The sequence below is a fragment of the Bactrocera dorsalis genome, chromosome 2, assembly GCF_023373825.1.
Source record: "Bactrocera dorsalis isolate Fly_Bdor chromosome 2, ASM2337382v1, whole genome shotgun sequence".
NCBI lineage: Eukaryota > Metazoa > Arthropoda > Insecta > Diptera > Tephritidae > Bactrocera > Bactrocera dorsalis.
In genome coordinates, this window is record NC_064304.1 from 32,839,090 (window position 1) to 32,857,601 (window position 18,512).

The following is an 18,512-nucleotide window of genomic DNA, read 5'->3' on the forward strand; positions in this document are numbered from 1 at the left end:
AAGCTCAATTTTATTGCTCAATTATTATTTTCTTCACATAACAGCCACTCTTAAGCGAACAGCAGACGGTTAATGCTTAGGCTTGCAATTTGAATGATTTCCGGTTTGATTGCGAATTTTTAATATGCGTTTATTTGTTATTTTTATTAAATGAATTATTTCATTAGAGGTGTCTAAATTGTTTATGAGTAAGTCCGGCCTATTTTTGAGAGCGTAAAAGAGCGATCAAAATGCGTTTAATTTGCTTAAGATTTCATAGCTCATATTTGTTGCTTTAAGTATGGTATTATTTCTTAATTCCTATATCAATTAACTTAATAATCCACTTATTTCAATAATCAAGTAAATATTTTCATATTTATGTCCTCAAATGCTTATGGTGAGGAAATTCGCTTTTCCAATGGACTTTATGCCGCATGTACGACGAGGTAAAAAATAGTAAGCTTTATTAATTTAAATTTCCCGAGAAACCCATTCGTCGAAACATCCTTTTTTCATTTGGTATGACTGTTAGTGCTATCTGTGCCAAACGTCATATTAAAACAATCAGTAGTGTTTAGTATAAGTTATTCTTTTCAAAGTACCTAAAGTGCATTGGGCGATTTTTACGATGAGTAAAATTATTCACCAAAGAAGTTCCATAAAATATATATATATACATATATGGAATCAAATTTCTGGTGCCGAAATCTTCGAATATCGAAAAAGGACTTTGGTTATAAGTGTTTGTCGCAAGCAAGTGTGTTTGATTGGTACAAATCATGCTAAGAGGATCGAGAACGCGTCGGCGACGAACCACGTCCAGGCAGGCCATCAACATTAACTGGTGATCAACACGTCAACAAAATAGGAATTGGTTCTTGAGAATCAACGTTTATCAGTCAGGAATTTTATCGGCAGTATTGGAATATTGGAAGAATTGGTGAAAACCATTTCGACAGATCATTTGGGCTTAAGAAAAGCATCGTGTTAACGCCTGTAAAGCAATGATTTTCGACTACCAGTATGTCATTGGAGGATGGAGTCATGTGTAGAAGTTCACGCAAGTGAGGAAAGTTCTCTGATCGCCATTCACTTGGGAGTGGCCAGAAACGATTCTTTTACATATGACTCAAGCAGCTCACGACTTCCGGTCTTTGATATCGCTGATTTGCGCCCACGCCCCGACGGAAGAGACAGAAGAAGAAAGAGGCCGAAATGCGTGAGTACGAACAGCTTGATAAGCTGGCCGACAGGGGTAATGCTCGAAAATTATTTAAGTGTGCTATGCCCAATCCATAAAAAAGGAGACCCCACAATCTGCGCCAACTACCGTGGGATTAGCCTCCTCAACATCGCGTACAAGCAGACAAGGCGACTCCCTATCGTGCGACTTTTTCAATCTGCTGCGATAATTTCGTCTATTTAGGAACCAGCATTAACACCACCAACAATGTCAGCCTAGAAATCCAACGCAGGATTACTCTTGCCAACAGGTGCTACTTCGGACTGAGTAGGCAATTGAAAAGTAAAGTCCTCTCTCGACGAACAAAAACCAAACTCTATAAGTCGCTCATAATTCCCGTCCTGCTATATGGTGCAGAGGCAAGTTCTGCGGTTGCGCGTTGGCCACGGCGAATACCGCATCCGATGGAACGATGAGCTGTACGAGATATACGACGACATCGACATAGTTCAGCGAATTAAAAGACAGCGGCTACGCTGGCTAGGTCACGGCTATAATCGCGTAAACGGTGTCTACGCCTGTAAAGAAGAAGTATGTCATGAAATATATTATTACTGGCGATGAGTATTGGTTCTATGCTTACGACCCGAAGAAAGACGATCAACCGGCCGTCTAAAAAACTATGTCATAACAAGTTATATTGACAGTTTTCTTCGACTATTAAGGAAGACCGTTTTAGGTCAATTGTTGCTATTAAACGCGAATGGCTATGCGTATTAAAGGTTAGTTCGAAAATTGTCTTTAACAACTATTTCGAGGGGTATGCCATAGATTTTGAAGACTAAATTAATTTGAAAAATTTAATATTGTGAACAAAGTTTTACTATTTTTTGCTCATATCAGTATTTCAGGTTATTATGAGAAATATATTAATCGAATTGAAGTGGAAATCAGCTTTGGAACACAATATGATTATGGCCATTTTTATATGAAAACTGCCATCTTCTTCCTTGATAACTACTTACGAATCAATTAATTCATGACATCGTATGAATTTCAGCTTGGCATTCCCTACAAAAAGAGCATAATGATTTAAATGAGATGAGATTAAAATTAAACCTCAGCAGCTCCATCGAATACCACAGCTCACCTAAAGAGCACAACTATTTTTGCTAAGGTTAACTATCTAAGAAGCCCTCCACTAATTACACGATTGGACTCGCTTTGGCATTACTGATTTTGTTTTCAATGCTCATTCGCACAGCAATAGTCACGTAATCACAGTGACTAGGCAAAAACAAAACCAAAAAAAAAAATCATGAAGAGAAAATAACTTTATTGCAACAAATGCAAGAAAAATACCGTTATAAATTGCTAATAGTGAATGCTGGCAGCAAAGCAAACTCGCAACTAAATACAATTAGCAACAGCGCCTGAAGAAGCGTGTAAATAAGTGCTACTTTTGTGTGAGTGTGTGAGTGCTTTTATGTATTTATTTGTGTGTGTGCGCCTGCTTACACCGCCATTAACAACCGGCATGACAAGTGAAACAGCAATAAAATGTAATTAATCTGCAATAATAAATCCCTGCTGCCGGCTCAGCAGAAAGTGGAGAGCGGGGAGGAGAACAACGCTGCATTATCAGGAGCGAACTTAAAGCCGCCAGTTAAGCTGCTTCAAAAAAAAAAGTAAATTAAAAACTACAAAAAACTCAAAAGTATTTTCCAACAATAAAATATAAAAAGAAAATGTATGTGCGTGAGCGGAATGCGGGGGATGAGGTGAAAGGTGAAAAGGAAGCCTTGCAGCTGCGCGATTAAATATCATTAAATTCCAATTTGTAAACGTTCGGGAGCCATGTGAGCTAGTGGAAGGGTGCCCAGCGGAATGAGTTCGCAGTAAATAGTGCATTGTTTACTAATTTGCGCTGCTGTTGCAATTGTTGTTGTTTTTCTTTGATTTGTTTTTACATTTCATTGCGCTACTGCGTTGTTTTTTCGCCCTTTTTGCAGTCTATTTACAAATCGTATCAGCAATCAATCTGCGCGGAGTGTAAATAAAATCACACTCGAGCACACACACACACACATGCTTACTTAACACTGGGTCGCTGATTGCGCTCTTCGTTGACTCTTGTGTTGTGAGTGGTGGCGTCGCCTGCCGGACGGTGAAAAGTGCAGTTTTTTGCACGTAATTTCATTTATTGGATTAACTGTGTCCGGCAGCAATGAACAATAGCAAACAATAACACGATTGTTTCTTTCGTTTTATATGAATTTGCGCTCTGATTTATACGAGTGAGTCTTGATATGTCCTAGATGTTGTGCTTGAAAGTTGTGCTTAAAACAAAAAAATTAAAAGAAAACATGTTAATTATGGTTGCACCGAAACTATAATATCTTACAAACACAAAAGGCTTCTTCTAAAACTTGATTGCGATCGTTCAGTTTGTATGGCAGCTATAAGTTATAGTGATCCGATCTGCGCAATTTTTTCGGAGATTATATCGTTGCCTTGGACAGAAATCTGTGCCAAACTTTGTAAAGTTATCTTGTCAAATGAAAAAGTTTTCCTTACTAGAACTTGATTCGGATCGTTCAGATTGTATGGTAGCTATAAGATGTAGTTATCCGATCTGAACAATTTTCTGAAGAATTGCTTTATTTTCTTCAAGAATTATACGTGCCAAATTTCATAAAGGTATCTCATCAAATGAAGAAGCTCTCCATACAATAGCTTGTATTTGATAGGTCACTTTGTATGGCAGCTATATGTTATAGTGATCTGATCTGAACAATTTCTTCAGAGAATATACCGTTGCCTTGGGAAATAACATGTGCGAAATTTCGTGAAGTTATCTCGTCAAATGAAAAAGCATTCCATACAAGCATTTGATTCGGATCGATCAGATTGTATGGCAGCTATTTGTTGTAGTGGTCTGATTTGAACAAGTTTCTGGGAAATTGCTTCACTGTCTTTGGAAATTATACGTGCCAAATTTTATAAAGATATCTCATCAAATGAAGAAGCTCTCCATACAATAGCTTGTATTTGATCGGTCACTTTGTATGGCAGAATAACATATATCTGCCATGTGATCCGATCTGAACAATTTCTGTGGCGATTATAAAGATGCTTTATACAATAATCTGTGCCAAATTTCGGGAAGTTATCTTATCAAATGAAACAGTTTTCCTTACTAAAATAGAAGTACAGCCAAAGAGAGCCTCTTATTTGTCTGAAGAGGAAAGAAAAGGACTCCACTTTCAACAAGTCACTTGTGACAGATATCGGCTTAGTGTACTGCATAAGTTTTATGAACAAGTTCTGGTATGAAGATCAATCAATCAAAATCAATTTGCACTTTGGGGTAGTGCAAAGTCTCTCTGTTGTGTATGCAAGCAGCATACTGTCTCAAATACTAAAAACTCTGAAGAGGCTTATCGAACTAACCCCGTATGTAAGTATACACTTTTTCCGCATAATGACAATAGACCAAATCACTCACCCAAGAACCAGAAAATTCCTTTCTCTCTTTGTTTTCTTTTACAGACTAAAAATGCTTTACACTTTTTTCCATAAGACATTAACTCGACATGGACTCGTTTTTTATCTACTACAAGTATATTAAATATTTTTGTATTATTTTTAGCATTGCTCACTTCTAGTTCCAAATAAACATGACTCTTATGATTTACCGTTAATTTGCTAGTCCGTGCATTTTGTTGGCACTAAATAAATCTGAGTAGTGTTTTTGAAAAGCTCGCCTTCTCACACGCATACCTATACTTTTATTGCCAGAAATCCACTTTTATTGTATACGCGCGTATGTGTGTGTGCGCAGGTAATTAAATTGCCATTTCAGCCCATTCTTCGCTTTTCGAATTTAGTTTTAATTTAATTGAAGAAAGGTGGTAGGGCGTCATAAAAGAGCTCTTGTTTATATGTACAGGTCTCTTATTATTTTCAATGAGTGTATGTGTGTGTGTGTGAGGAACTTAATAAGCACACAAATACATTAATGGTTATATATAAGGTATATATATAGTCATATAAGTATATAATTAATGAAAAGCTTTGAGTACGAGCGCTAAGTGGACTTTTATGGCTTTTCATTGGACTCCACAGGATTTACTGGTCAGTTTTAAAAGCTGCAAGGTGAGTGCTAAAACTTAAATTGAAATACGTTTTTTATGGAAAGCAAAAAATTAGGTTTATATTTAATATGTGTGCGTAAATTTGTTTTTCATGATGAACTATAATATTTAAGAGCTAGTTTTAAAAGACTTAAATGTTCTAATGGGTGATTCACATAGAGATACTTTTTTCAATAGCCTTTTTTGTCAGATCACGTGTGAGTCGGTTCAAATTGTCGTGTTATTTTTGTTTAGTGTTGTTTTCATCATGAAATGACTTATTAAAACTAAATTATAAAATTCACGTTCTATAAAGAATGTGTTTCACGCCTTTCACTCAACTTATGGTCAACATAATCGGCCTGCCGAGCGTACTATTGCAACACCATCAACCACCTTGAGACTCAGCATACATTTTTGGATAATACTGGACCCAATATACCACGTCCAGCACGCGGTGAAACGTAGAAGCCATAGCTGAGAGTGTACACGACGACCGTGGAGAGTCGATTTGGCGCCGTTCGCAGCAACTGGGACTGATGTCCAGGTCTTAAGGGGTTACGTGGGCAAAAAACCGTATTTTTTCAAAAAATTTTCTCATACATATATAGAATTAAATTTTTTATTACAATTTTTTATTGTTACAATCATACACTATTAAGAAAGAAATTCTGAAAATTAAAAAAAAAATTTTTTCAGTGACCCCTCGGAAAAAAGATGAGCCCTCGTTGGCAGGATAACTCCTTACAGGATTATCTAAAGTGAAAAATACGTATTTCAGTTAAAAACTAAGGACTTGGACGAAGGAAATAAACTGAAAATTGAATTTTTGGCAGACATTTTTATAAAAAAAATAAAATTTCAGTGAAAATTTTCCGACATTTTTTATCAAATAGTTGTAATCTAAAAAAATGCCTCCATCGTCCAAGTCTTTCAAGCCTTTCTTTCTTCGAAATATTCACTAATAACGAAAAATTTAATTCTTAAATTAATCTACTATATTTTCTTCACAAGTGCCGCAACTGATTTTACTCACTCAAGCATTAACTCGCCTAAGTATTAGTGTTTAGTATGAAAACATGTAAAGCGCAAGAAGGAAAACACTTTTACCATAAACTCAGATTAGGCGGCTTAGAATATTTGATCGCTTACATGAGCTATTACAGTTGGCCAAAGTCAAGCATGCACAAATCTTACGACAAAATCTACTCAATCTGCTCAATCCGCAAAGTTGTAGCTGATGAATTATTTATATATTTGCATACAATATGGCCTGGCTATGACGGCCGGATATGCAGGATTTGCTGCTAATTTCGTATGCTGCTTGCCAGTACGTATGTATGTACATTCATTGGCGATATGTGTATATGTGTGTGTGCCCCATGAGCACAAATAAACATTTGAATATGTTGGTGTAAATGTGTGTTTTCGGATAGTATTAGAAACACAATAATATTCAATTTCCGTTGAGACAGGAAAGTAAGCGAAAGAAATACCACAACAACAAAAAATGGTAAATGTTTTGACAGCAGATGTTCACAAATATACATATGTATGTATGTGTGTATATAAACATCCTCGTGTACATATTTATTGTCAACGTTGGCAATTTAGTGCACGTGGCGCCACCTGCTGAGCGAAATAATATCAATAAGGAAATGACATTTATTGGTAGGCAATAAATAAATATATAAGTATATAAATACATATTTATATGAAATTATGGTATAGTTGTGTGGGATTTTTGATATTCGAAGAGAACTTGTTTGTAGTAAGAGTTTCAAACCAATATTTCCTTAAATCTTATCGAATATTCATACTAACGGGTGATTTTTTTGAGGTTAGGATTTTCATGCATTAGTATTTGACAGATCACGTGGGATTTCAGACATGGTGTCAAAGAGAAAGATGCTCAGTATGCTTTGACATTTCATCATGAATAGACTTACTAACGAGCAACGCTTGCAAATCATTGAATTTTATTACCAAAATCAGTGTTCGGTTCGAAATGTGTTTCGCGCTTTACGTCCGATTTATGGTCTACATATCATTTCTCATTTCTGGTTGAATGGCTACGTAAATAAGCAAAATTGCCGCATTTGGGGTGAAGAGCAACCAGAAGCCGTTCAAGAACTGCCCATGCATCCCGAAAAATGCACTGTTTGGTGTGGTTTGTACGCTGGTGGAATCATTGGACCGTATTTTTTCAAAGATGCTGTTGGACGCAACGTTACGGTGAATGGCGATCGCTATCGTTCGATGCTAACAAACTTTTTGTTGCCAAAAATGGAAGAACTGAACTTGGTTGACATGTGGTTTCAACAAGATGGCGCTACATGCCACACAGCTCGCGATTCTATGGCCATTTTGAGGGAAAACTTCGGACAACAATTCATCTCAAGAAATGGACCCGTAAGTTGGCCACCAAGATCATGCGATTTAACGCCTTTAGACTATTTTTTGTGGGGCTACGTCAAGTCTAAAGTCTACAGAAATAAGCCAGCAACTATTCCAGCTTTGGAAGACAACATTTCCGAAGAAATTCGGGCTATTCCGGCCGAAATGCTCGAAAAAGTTGCCCAAAATTGGACTTTCCGAATGGACCACCTAAGACGCAGCCGCGGTCAACATTTAAATGAAATTATCTTCAAAAAGTAAATGTCATGAACCAATCTAACGTTTCAAATAAAGAACCGATGAGATTTTGCAAATTTTATGCGTTTTTTTTTTTTTAAAAAGTTATCAAGCTCTTAAAAAATCACCCTTTAGATATTAAATTTGTCTGTAATCTCATTATGTTTATTGTTGGGAATGACAACCTTCTAGCGTGCCTTCGAGACCTTATAAAGTATTTCGTGTATAATGACTGAAGGAGAGTTAGAGGTCGCAGAAAATTCCTCCCGTACACGGAGTTCTCAGAGCGACACGATGCCAGCAACAATTTTTTGCACATTTTTTTTGCCAAAATTGATAGGCCAGGGAACCCATATCCCTGGGAGCCGGTTTTCTCTTTCCGACCCTGTACAGAAATGATCAGCGTAACGAGCTGAGTCAGCTTAGTCGTGCCTCACTGTCATTCTGACTGTTATTTGTCGAAACCGCCGATATCAGATCACTATAGCACATAGCAAGGGCTAGGCCTGCAGCGCGAGTTACATATTTTTGAAGTTCATTCTCAACAACCGCTACTGCAGCAGCATTCCTCATCCAATTATCAATATTTACCGCCAATAGCAATAACGGAAATATAAGTATAGCACTACCTGCCACTCGGCCCTGTACCAGCAGCTCTGCAATCGCTCATTTTATTAATTTTCATTCGTAGATTTAACGCTGACTCATAAAGCATCATGTTATCAATATAAATTTTATACGTGTACTTAACACAATTACCAATTAATTGCGAATGGCTTTTCAATAAAGCTCAACCGACTAAGTGGCGTCGTGCCTGACACACAGAAAAAGGATAAATTGTGACCGCCCATAGCAACAACAACGCTTACAGCCTAAAGAACAGCCGAGGCAATAAAAATGAAATGGGTAAAAATTAAAAAATTAATCAGCAATATGATGACAATATGAGCGCACTCACACACATGAACACACAGCCATACAACGGCATTAAAGTGGCTTGCCGCACTTAGTACATACTCACATACATATTTACATATGTAGTATACGGGAGAAGCAATATCGTTACAAAGGCACTTAATGCTTATTGAAAGCCCAATAATGCGCACGTCAATTATGGAAATAAAATTTTGCAGATTTTCTCTCGTCACTCAATGTTGGAGCCAATTTGTTGGAATTGTAATAACAAAAAATTAAAAAAAAATATTTTACAGGGAATCGATTGGTTTGTCCATGAACTGATTGTTTATTTCTGTACTTAATTGACAAGTGACATATGACAGAAATTACCAAAATTCTGAATCAATCCTACGGCGAATTACGTGCAATATATATACAGTTCAGCAGAAAAGTGTAGTAGTAATGGGTTATATTTGCAGTTAGTTCTATATCGGTTAATTAAAAATAACCCTTAAATTCTTCTGAATACTATCTCTTCTTTATATATCTAGACTGTTACAAAATCGCAAATAGGTACTTAACCATTAAATTCTCTCATTCTCCCATTATAAAGTGAATATTTCCATTTTTGATCCTCAGTAATGACGGAAGAATCCACAAATACTCACGAAACGAACGGATTCTCAACATTTTGGCTAAAGCCTCTCTTTAGGGCTTACGATTCCTTTTAGCTGTCTCCTCTGGACGGGTGTCGACTGGGCAATGGGTGTCGCTGGTTTCAATGTCATGATCTCAAGTTGGCTGCTGTCATATTTGTATAATAACTCGAATTCAGCTTATGCTAATGGAAGTGCAAAGACGAAGCCAGGAAGCTAGATATCAAGCCCACGGAGCGGCGGCAGACACTAAGATTGAGAAATGTCATTTGACCGTCGCGCTCATAGGCCACTGTGGACCTGCTGGGTCACAAATGTCACAGTGGCGTTGGAAAATAGTGGAAATGAAGCTGTTGAAAGCCCTCTTCTCGAGAATGGACATCGAGCCGAGCGCACCCATGCGGTCATTTGATGGAACAGGATGGCTTAACGGAGTCAAAAACTTAACGATGGCAAACTTGTGAAAAGGAGTGTAACTGCAGGTGGTGCACCAAAGCAGTTCGGTGCCCAAAGCGAAGGTGGACCTCGAAAATGAACTGCGGCTGCTACAACAATAGAATCCGGACGGGCCAACTAGCGACTGGAGAATGTTAACGGTGGCGAAATCAATCAAAGAAGATGGAGGCCAAAGCTACATCCTTTGGATCAATAAGGCGGCAAAGGATATTCTGCACGCGAGGTTCGGGAAGACAGCGTGAACCTTTGGAATCGTGTTACTTCGCCTCAGGAAGGGTATCCCAGCGGACGTCAATAAAACCACGTTGGACATGGGAGAAGCAATAAACTATCTCGGCATAGAAGAGATCATGGCGACTTCACTTGTTCTACAGGTGGTGGAGATGGATAAAGAACCCAATCAGCGGTCTGAGAGCTTATTCTCAATTTAGGGGAGGTCGGTTGCGATGAGGCTATAGTCCAGGAATCATGGAATGCATCGGATAATGTGCCCGCTGGACTGAAGTCACAAAATTAACCAACATACATCCCGGGCGTAAACAACGAGGTAAGATTAGCGATATTTATGAAATCAATAAACAAAATTGTCGCATTTGGAGTGATATTAATTTACAAGTCATTGTTGAAACGTCATTAAATTTCTGCGAAACTGAAACCGGCTTTAACGTTAGAGTCAAGGACAAACGCTATAGAGCCATGATTGGTGACTGTTTGAAGAATGTTGATGTGGATGAACCTTTTTCCAACAAGTGCGTGACACATGCCAACGAATCTATTACTGAGTACATAATTTCGCATCGTGGGCTTGGACTGTGGCCTCCAAGAATGTGCAATGCAGCACCGGCCTTAACGTTAGAGTCAAGGGCAAACGCTATAGAGCCATGATTGGTGACTGTTTGAAGAATGTTGATGTGGATGAACTTTTTTCCAACAAGTGTGTGATACATGCCAACGAATCTATTACCGAGTACATAATTTCGCATCGTGGGCTTGGACGGTGGCTTCCAAGAACGTGCAATTCAGCACCGCCTGAGACAACTGACGCTCTGAAAAATAATTTTAGCTGACGATATCAGCAGTTCCCTCAAATAATCAGGTTCTTGAAGAAAGAGAGAGTTTCTGGAAGAAACACATGGACTAGTTCCGGTATATACAGACGTAGATAGAGACGGATAAATTCTGTTTCAAAGAAAAATATGAAACAAAACAAAAAAATATCCTCGTGTGAGTGCTAGGAGTGGAACGCTTGTCTTGAGTCAACTGCTGCAATGCATTTAAAATGCAAGAAAATTGCGCATTTTACTTTAACAACATTTGCATTCACGTTGGCATACCATCCTCAGTTACTTTCAACATTTTTTTAGTATATAACTGCAAGTGCAGCGGGTAAGTGAGTTGCCCATTAGACTCAACGGTCTGCAAGCGTCCTTGCCGTTTCCACCGCATTTGCACTCAAATTACATAGCAAACATAACGGTGCAACAGTAATGGCTAGAGCAGAGCCAAAGTGGCCGTCACGGCATAGAGCAGTCAGTCTGTCACTGCCATGCACACACTAGCCTTTGTGGTCCTCTTCACAGCGCACTTCGCACATGCAACACTTTTCCATCATTTCATGTGATATGAGCCATGAACTAATGGAGTTACTTATGGCACGAAATATTTATGTGTATGAACGGCTGCGAAGGAAGGTGTGAAAAAATGATTTTTCGCACATATGTGTGGGTGTTTAGATGTGCAGATGTGTGGTGGTGGTGTGTGGCAAGTTAATGCTGATAGTCTCGAATAAATTGCTTGCACAATGTGTAATTTATACGCTCTATTATCTACTTAGTGAAGCTGTTGCATGCAACAAAATGCATTGCAGCGCGTTGACAAGTGTCCTCCGCCACGCTGGCTGCACCACTTGCTTGCCCCTTGCCTCACACGCTCACTTGTCGCTTTGTCCATTACACTCTAATGCCATTTATGTCTGTTATAACTGTCGTCAACGTCGTCGTCGTCGGCTTCATTGTCTACGTCTTGCATGTTGTTTGCACCTTTTTAGCCTTTTTTGGTTACCTTATACCTGCCACCTCCCATTTGTAGAACTTGCAACACACTTTGCTTATACAACACAACATTTCAACTTGCCACTCCTTTAAGTAAATTTCTTTGCTGTCCACATTTGTTGCAGCTCTTTCGCTCTTGAATGCACATACTCAAATATGCCATATACATACTTACAGAAATATATATATACTGAATATATATATACATACATATCCATATATGTTTGTATTTTTATATTAACATTTTCATATCTTCTTATGTGCCCGCTTCGTCTGACATGTTAGCACACATTTATTTGACATTCTCTAAGGCTGTCCATCACACATTGCCACACACATATGTATCTATATAAGTGTGCGTTTGTATATATGCATAGCGCATATATTAGATAAGTGCCCCGTAATGGGCAATTAGTTGTTGTTGCTGTCTCACCTAACACTTCAAGGCACCTCTATACACAGACACACATACGTCTTCCACTATACACGTATGCATATGTAAATACTTTTTTCACACACTTGCTCATAAATTCTTATAATGAAGCTCAGCTGCTTGCGCTTTCCAAGTGGCAGGTGTGCCAGTCCTTGACTGTCGGCGTGTAGATGACGTTCTGCAAATATTTTTTACCCTGCCAATAGCTAATGGAATGGTGAATAGCGAGTGGCGAATGGCGAGTGAGTGACAGCCAGCTAATTGAGATATATAACACTTGTATGCTTGTATTAGCATTTATTGCTGCAAATGTCCGATATAGGTAATAACAAAGATATATATCTAATAATAAATCTTCTGACATGTTTTCTCTAAGCAAACCAGTTCAAAAATATTTGGTCTGTAACTGTATTTACATGTTTTTTCAATCTTTAAGAAAACTAAGATTGAGTCAGCCCAAATTTTGATAACCCGTTCTAGTGCGCATTGTATTCCAGTGGGGTATCGATCGGAATAAATAGTAGTCAGAACGGGCTAAATATAGGCTAGATGAAGAGTAATTTACCTATCTCTATCCAGTGAGAATTCATGACATTTCATTCAATCGAAGTGAAGTTTTTAATTTTGTTTTAAAATTGGTGATTGGTGGAAATTCTATCGAAACCGTGAGTGAATTCATGGAAATGGAATTTAACATCTGCAAAACATCGATTTATTCCGTTTTAAGCGAATATTTGGCCTTACAAAAGATGAACGGTTTGTTGCGCACAAATTTACTGAAACCAAAAATTGCTCAGAATCCAACATTCGAAGGACGATTATTTGACCAAAAATCACATTTTAACCTTTAACCGCTCCCTGTATTTCGATGATATGGCACCGTGTGACTTCTTCCTTTTCGGAAAAATGCATTTGTCCATGAAAGGGAAGCGTTATGCAGACGTAGAGGCCATTCCAAAGACTTGCACCGGCATACTGGGGGCCATACCAGCCAAAGACCTAAAACACTCGTTCGACATGCTTTTGGACCGTGAAAAAAACTGTATTGAAACCCTTTCAGTCCGTTCCACTGTTATTTCTAATTGTTTACAGTCTGTTCAATCTGTCTGATTTAGAATCCACTAAAATCACTTAATTTGATTATTCCCATAGCCTTAATATTTTGTGTCCTATCTTCTATTACTTTGTAAGAAGTCATCACAACCATGAGCAGGGTAGGTTTGGTTAGGTAAGATGGCTAATGGCTTAGAAGGCCGGGGGATGACACTTAGACTGTTATATACAGCCCTATGTGAAGCCAAACGAAAATAAGTCCTGTAGTTAGATCTCAGCTACCGGCAAACACGCTATTTCTGCTGCTTCACCTGAATGTCTAAAAGTATGAGAACCGAAGTGTTTTACCTTGATCTGGTACAAACGGGACATTCGAGGTGGAATTGTTGCGTTGATTCTATCACATCTTCTGCCATACAGCTAATGCAGCTTGCATCTGATCCCGATCGCTCAGTATCCAATTAGAAATCCTACCACTACAGAAAGGTGGCCCCTACAAAGAGCAAAGAGTACTCTAGACCTCTTGTGGTGTACCCTGGGCCAGAAAGACTTTGGACTGCAGAGGTGCTGCTGGTTCACCAACGCTTGCTGATTTGGTCAGAATCCCAACATTCTAGTAGTAAAAAACAAGTAACCAGCGAAGATCACACCTGTTCCCATTCGGCAGTTATTGAGACTTAAATACCTGAACCGCTGGATCTAGGTACGTTAATCATTATAATTATCAAATAAATAATGCTGAAGATAAGGAGTCTAGACATACTTTCACTAGTCATGAGGGCAATGTTCTCGCAGTCAGCTGAATTTAGTAACAGTTCTGAAGAAGGCTGCGCTCCAGAGCAGTAGATCTACTGCTCCTCTTAATGGCAGCCACCTGCGCTTGGAAGACGCAGCAATGATCAGTAGGACTAAAAATGGAAGTGATGATCCCTTTCCGCAAGCTTTGATCCATCTTGAAAAATGGTTACCGTTTCTCTCTTCTCATTCCTTCGAAAATATGTGAGCAGAGAAGCCATAGCCAGGGCTGGAGTCCTAGTAATCCAAGTAATTTGAAATGAAATCAAAGAGTGCGAGTTTTCCAGAGTGTCCAGTCTAGCTGATATCTATTAAAAGTATTCAAATTCTCTTAGTCTGGGAACGAAGTTTCAAAAAAAATGGTGGCGGTAATCTCGTCATAAATGATTTTTAAAGTATACACTACTGCGAGAAAAACGTCTCACGGAACTAGTTCAGGCGAATATGATGCTTACGACACGATATTGGTTGAAAATTTGGGGAAAAGTTCACGAAGAACAATGCAGTTCAATGCAGTATGCGAATCAGGAGTTTTCGGCCCATATTTTTGGCATACTTTTACGAATAGCTTCGTGCAGATACGCATTTTGGCCGGTCAGAAAGAATTCGGAGTGCACCACACCTCCATAACTAAGGAAAACTGTCAACATAACTTCTATTTTTAACCTACTTTGACGTGGATTTTTCGCCTCCGCTTCACCTTTCCCACGATATCTGGCCGATTAATCGTCTGTTCCCCGATCATAAGCATAGATCCAAGCTTCATCGTCAGTAACAATACCTTTCATTGCATTCTGGTAGTCGGAAAGCATTGTTTCACAGACTTTAACGCCACGCTGTCTTTCGAAAGAGTATCAATAGTACTTTCACTTTTATTAGGACCAAATGATCTTTTAAAATGGTTTTGACTGATCCATCCGATATCTAATGATGCCAGTAAGATCTTTGACTGTCCTTTATTTAAATGATTTGTACCAATCAAACACACTTGCTCGCGACAAACACTTATAACCGAAGTCCATTTCCAATGTTTTGAAGGTTTCGGCACCAGAAATTTGATTCTGCACACAAAATTTAATGGAACTTCTTTGTTGAATAATTTGACTCATTGTAAAATTCGTTGAATATCGATTATGTACTTGAGAAAGACAAATGTATACTACACTCGAATGATTATTTTGGTGACAGTCATACCCACCTACAAAAAATATTTCGACTTTATTTTATTTTTAATTAGAAAGTCTTACTGTTTTTAGCCCACAGTAGTACATATCTGGAAGTATTCCTTGTTCAAAGTTGGAATTTAAAAATCGTTCAGGAAAGTTAACCTAGGATTTTGTTTACATATGTATAGTTTTACAATGTTTTAGATCCATATGTCGGTTGGTTTCTACGGAAGCTCGGCAGATATACGAATAGTTTAATACAAATTCATATTTTTTTTTTGTTTTTGCAAATTCTCTATTAACATAATTGTAATTTTTCCATTGTAATCTGATCGGGAATCGACTACAAAGGCTTATCTGAGCAATCAAGTAAGGTCCGAGAAAGAATACTGTTATCTTATACTTTTGAAAAATGTTATAAATTATTTTAGCTGAAATTTATATATCTAATGCACCTTTAATTCTAAAATTTGAAATTGAAAAGAATTTTATTAGGTATTGGTTTAGCTATTTGCCACAAAAATAATCATGTTTTTTATGATTAAAAATTTAAAAAAGAAGTTACTCGTAGTAACATAAAGTTCAATAAACATTTCAAACAGAGATTAAATTTTCATGCAAACAACAAAAACTAAAATGAAAACAAAATGCAATGAACAACTCACCCAAATTCTCGACTTGGCACGGCAGCACCAGGGTGTCGCCCACCACGGCGCGATATGTGTGGCCGCGCGAGAGAAAGTGCGGTTGCACACCCGACATGGATGACGTCTGCGAAGTGCTCATGGGGCGTGTGTTGGTGCCTGAAACATGGAAAACATAGTGAAATTTAGACATTTGCCAACAGACATACGAAGATGTATACAGATATATATGTGTATATGTATATGAAAATTGCATATATAGTGGATATAACAGTAATTTATTTTCGTTTGCAAACTTTCTATTCATTTAGTGTTGAATTTTTTATTATCTTGTGGTCCACGGCGGCAAGGTGCAACACCAAATTACGATTATCAAACCGAATGTGATGGCATAAAAAACAGAAAAACGCAGAGAAAATAGAAAACAAAAGGTGTTAAGTGCTTGCATTGGATTTGTTGTTGCGCACGCTCACTAACATCAAGTTTCGGAAAGGCCTTTGCCTCTTTTTGCTGGCTAATTTCCACTACACTTTTCTATGCGACGCACATATTTTATTTTGTTGTTGCTAAAATTCGGTTTTAATGCTAAAAAAAGCGGCTGCTGCGAGCCAATTGTATTATTCCCGGCACGTGTTCGCCATAAAAATCATATTATTCACAGTTCGTGGAGCACACCTGCGATTTCTTAAAATCCCTTCTCAGTTTTTTAGACTGCTTTTTGTACTTCTTAATTTTTTTCTATATTTTTCGCCTAATATTTTTTTTAATTTTATTTTTTTTTTTCGCTTCGTGTATTAGCTCTCTCTCGTTTTATTTTACAATTCGTAGAGCGCCGTTAGTGAAGCAGTTATTTCTGCGAAATTAGCCGATAACCTGCTTCTGTCACGGGCACACAAATAACTTCGCTGCACAACACTGACAGGCGCGCACAAATAGCGAAGGGAGCGGAAGCAGACGCCAGCTGCGAACTGGCAGCCGCTTTAACGTTGCGCTGGCAACGTCGGCACAAATCACACACACACGTAGTCACACACATGGTCATAAAATTGGAAAATACACTCAGAAATATCATATTTAGCCGGGAGCGATGAGCAATGCAATGGGTTTGTTTGCCCCAACTTTCAGCGGAAACGGATGTGTGGAAAGTTTCGGAAAACAATTTTTTCAAATTCATTTTTTTTTAGTTTATATTGCAGCAAGTACGCGCTCAGTGCGCATCAATTTGTGTAGTTCGCTTGAATTTAGTTTTCAATTGAACAATTTTGTTGGAGATTTTTCGTTTTGCAAATTTTGAGGTTAGTGTCAATTTCAGCTGCAATTTTGTTGCTTAATTTCACTGAAAAGTAAATTTTAATTAATTTTGGACAATGAGTGAGACGATCCATCAACCGACACTGAATTTATACCAAACAAATTTTCAAAAATCTGATTTATGCGTAGGGTTGCATTTTCGAGGATTATTAAATTTGTTTCTAAAATAATGATTCGGATATTTGGTCGACACAGTCGCCTAGCAGAGTCGGTAAGTCGGCAACCATAGATCTGATTACGTACGCCATACAGTGCGCTTCTAAGACGCTATTGCTGTCAAGGAGCAGAGTACGGCAGAAGACCCGAATGAGTTCGAATCTCCTGCGCCCAGCCACTTTGTAGTAGATTTTGCGGGAGGATCTTCGTTTAGCGGGCTTACAAAATCCAACTAATACAAGAAGTGAAGCAATCAACCACGTCCTACTGTGTCGTTTGCCTGGTGATTCAGTTTTATCAAAAACACAATGCCCCGACTGGTATAAAACCAACCAAAGATCGAGAGATCGTTGAAGGTCGAGAGATTTTCTTCAACTCATGAAAATGCTGAAAAAGTGTCTGTTGTGCTGCTTGAATTTATTTCAAAAAGAGGACCGCAAACAGGTCTCTTTGGACATGCTTGATTGTGAATTCCAATCTCACATTCATGGAGAGCATTATATCTGCCGATGAGACATGGGTTTATAATTTTGACTTGCAAACCAGTCAACAGTCTTCGGAATAGAGTGAAAAAATGAACCGAAAACGACAAAACTATGCCAAAGCCTCTCAAAAATCGAGGTGATGCTCATTATTTTTTTATATTCGCGGTTTGATGCAGCATGAATTTGTTCCGGAGGGATAGATGGTGTAAAAGGAGTTCTGTTTGGCCGTATTAACTTCTGTTCAGCGTTTGCTTCGAAAGCGACCGGAATTGTGAAAGAACAATTCAAAGATTTTACACGATGATAATCCAACATCGGATAGAATCACGATTGCAACAGAATTTAAAACTAAGAACGCAATAAATATCATCCATCAACCACCGTATTCACCAGAGTTAGCTCCGTGTGATTTTTTTCTTGTTCCCCAAACTGAAATTGAAGCTCCTTGAGGCTCTACTATACTTATTAAAGATT

The 18,512-nt window shown here is 38.2% G+C and overlaps 1 protein-coding gene across 1 annotated transcript in view; it reads right to left on the reverse strand.

The window, feature by feature from the left end:
* The window catches only part of LOC105231935 (neural cell adhesion molecule 1), a 246,667-nt gene that overhangs the window by 36,200 nt on the left and 191,955 nt on the right, over positions 1-18,512 (reverse strand). Inside the window, exon 3 of the mRNA XM_049449667.1 lies at positions 16,108-16,245. Within this exon, the coding sequence (XP_049305624.1) occupies positions 16,108-16,245 (138 nt within the window). The remainder of the gene's footprint in view (positions 1-16,107; positions 16,246-18,512) is intronic.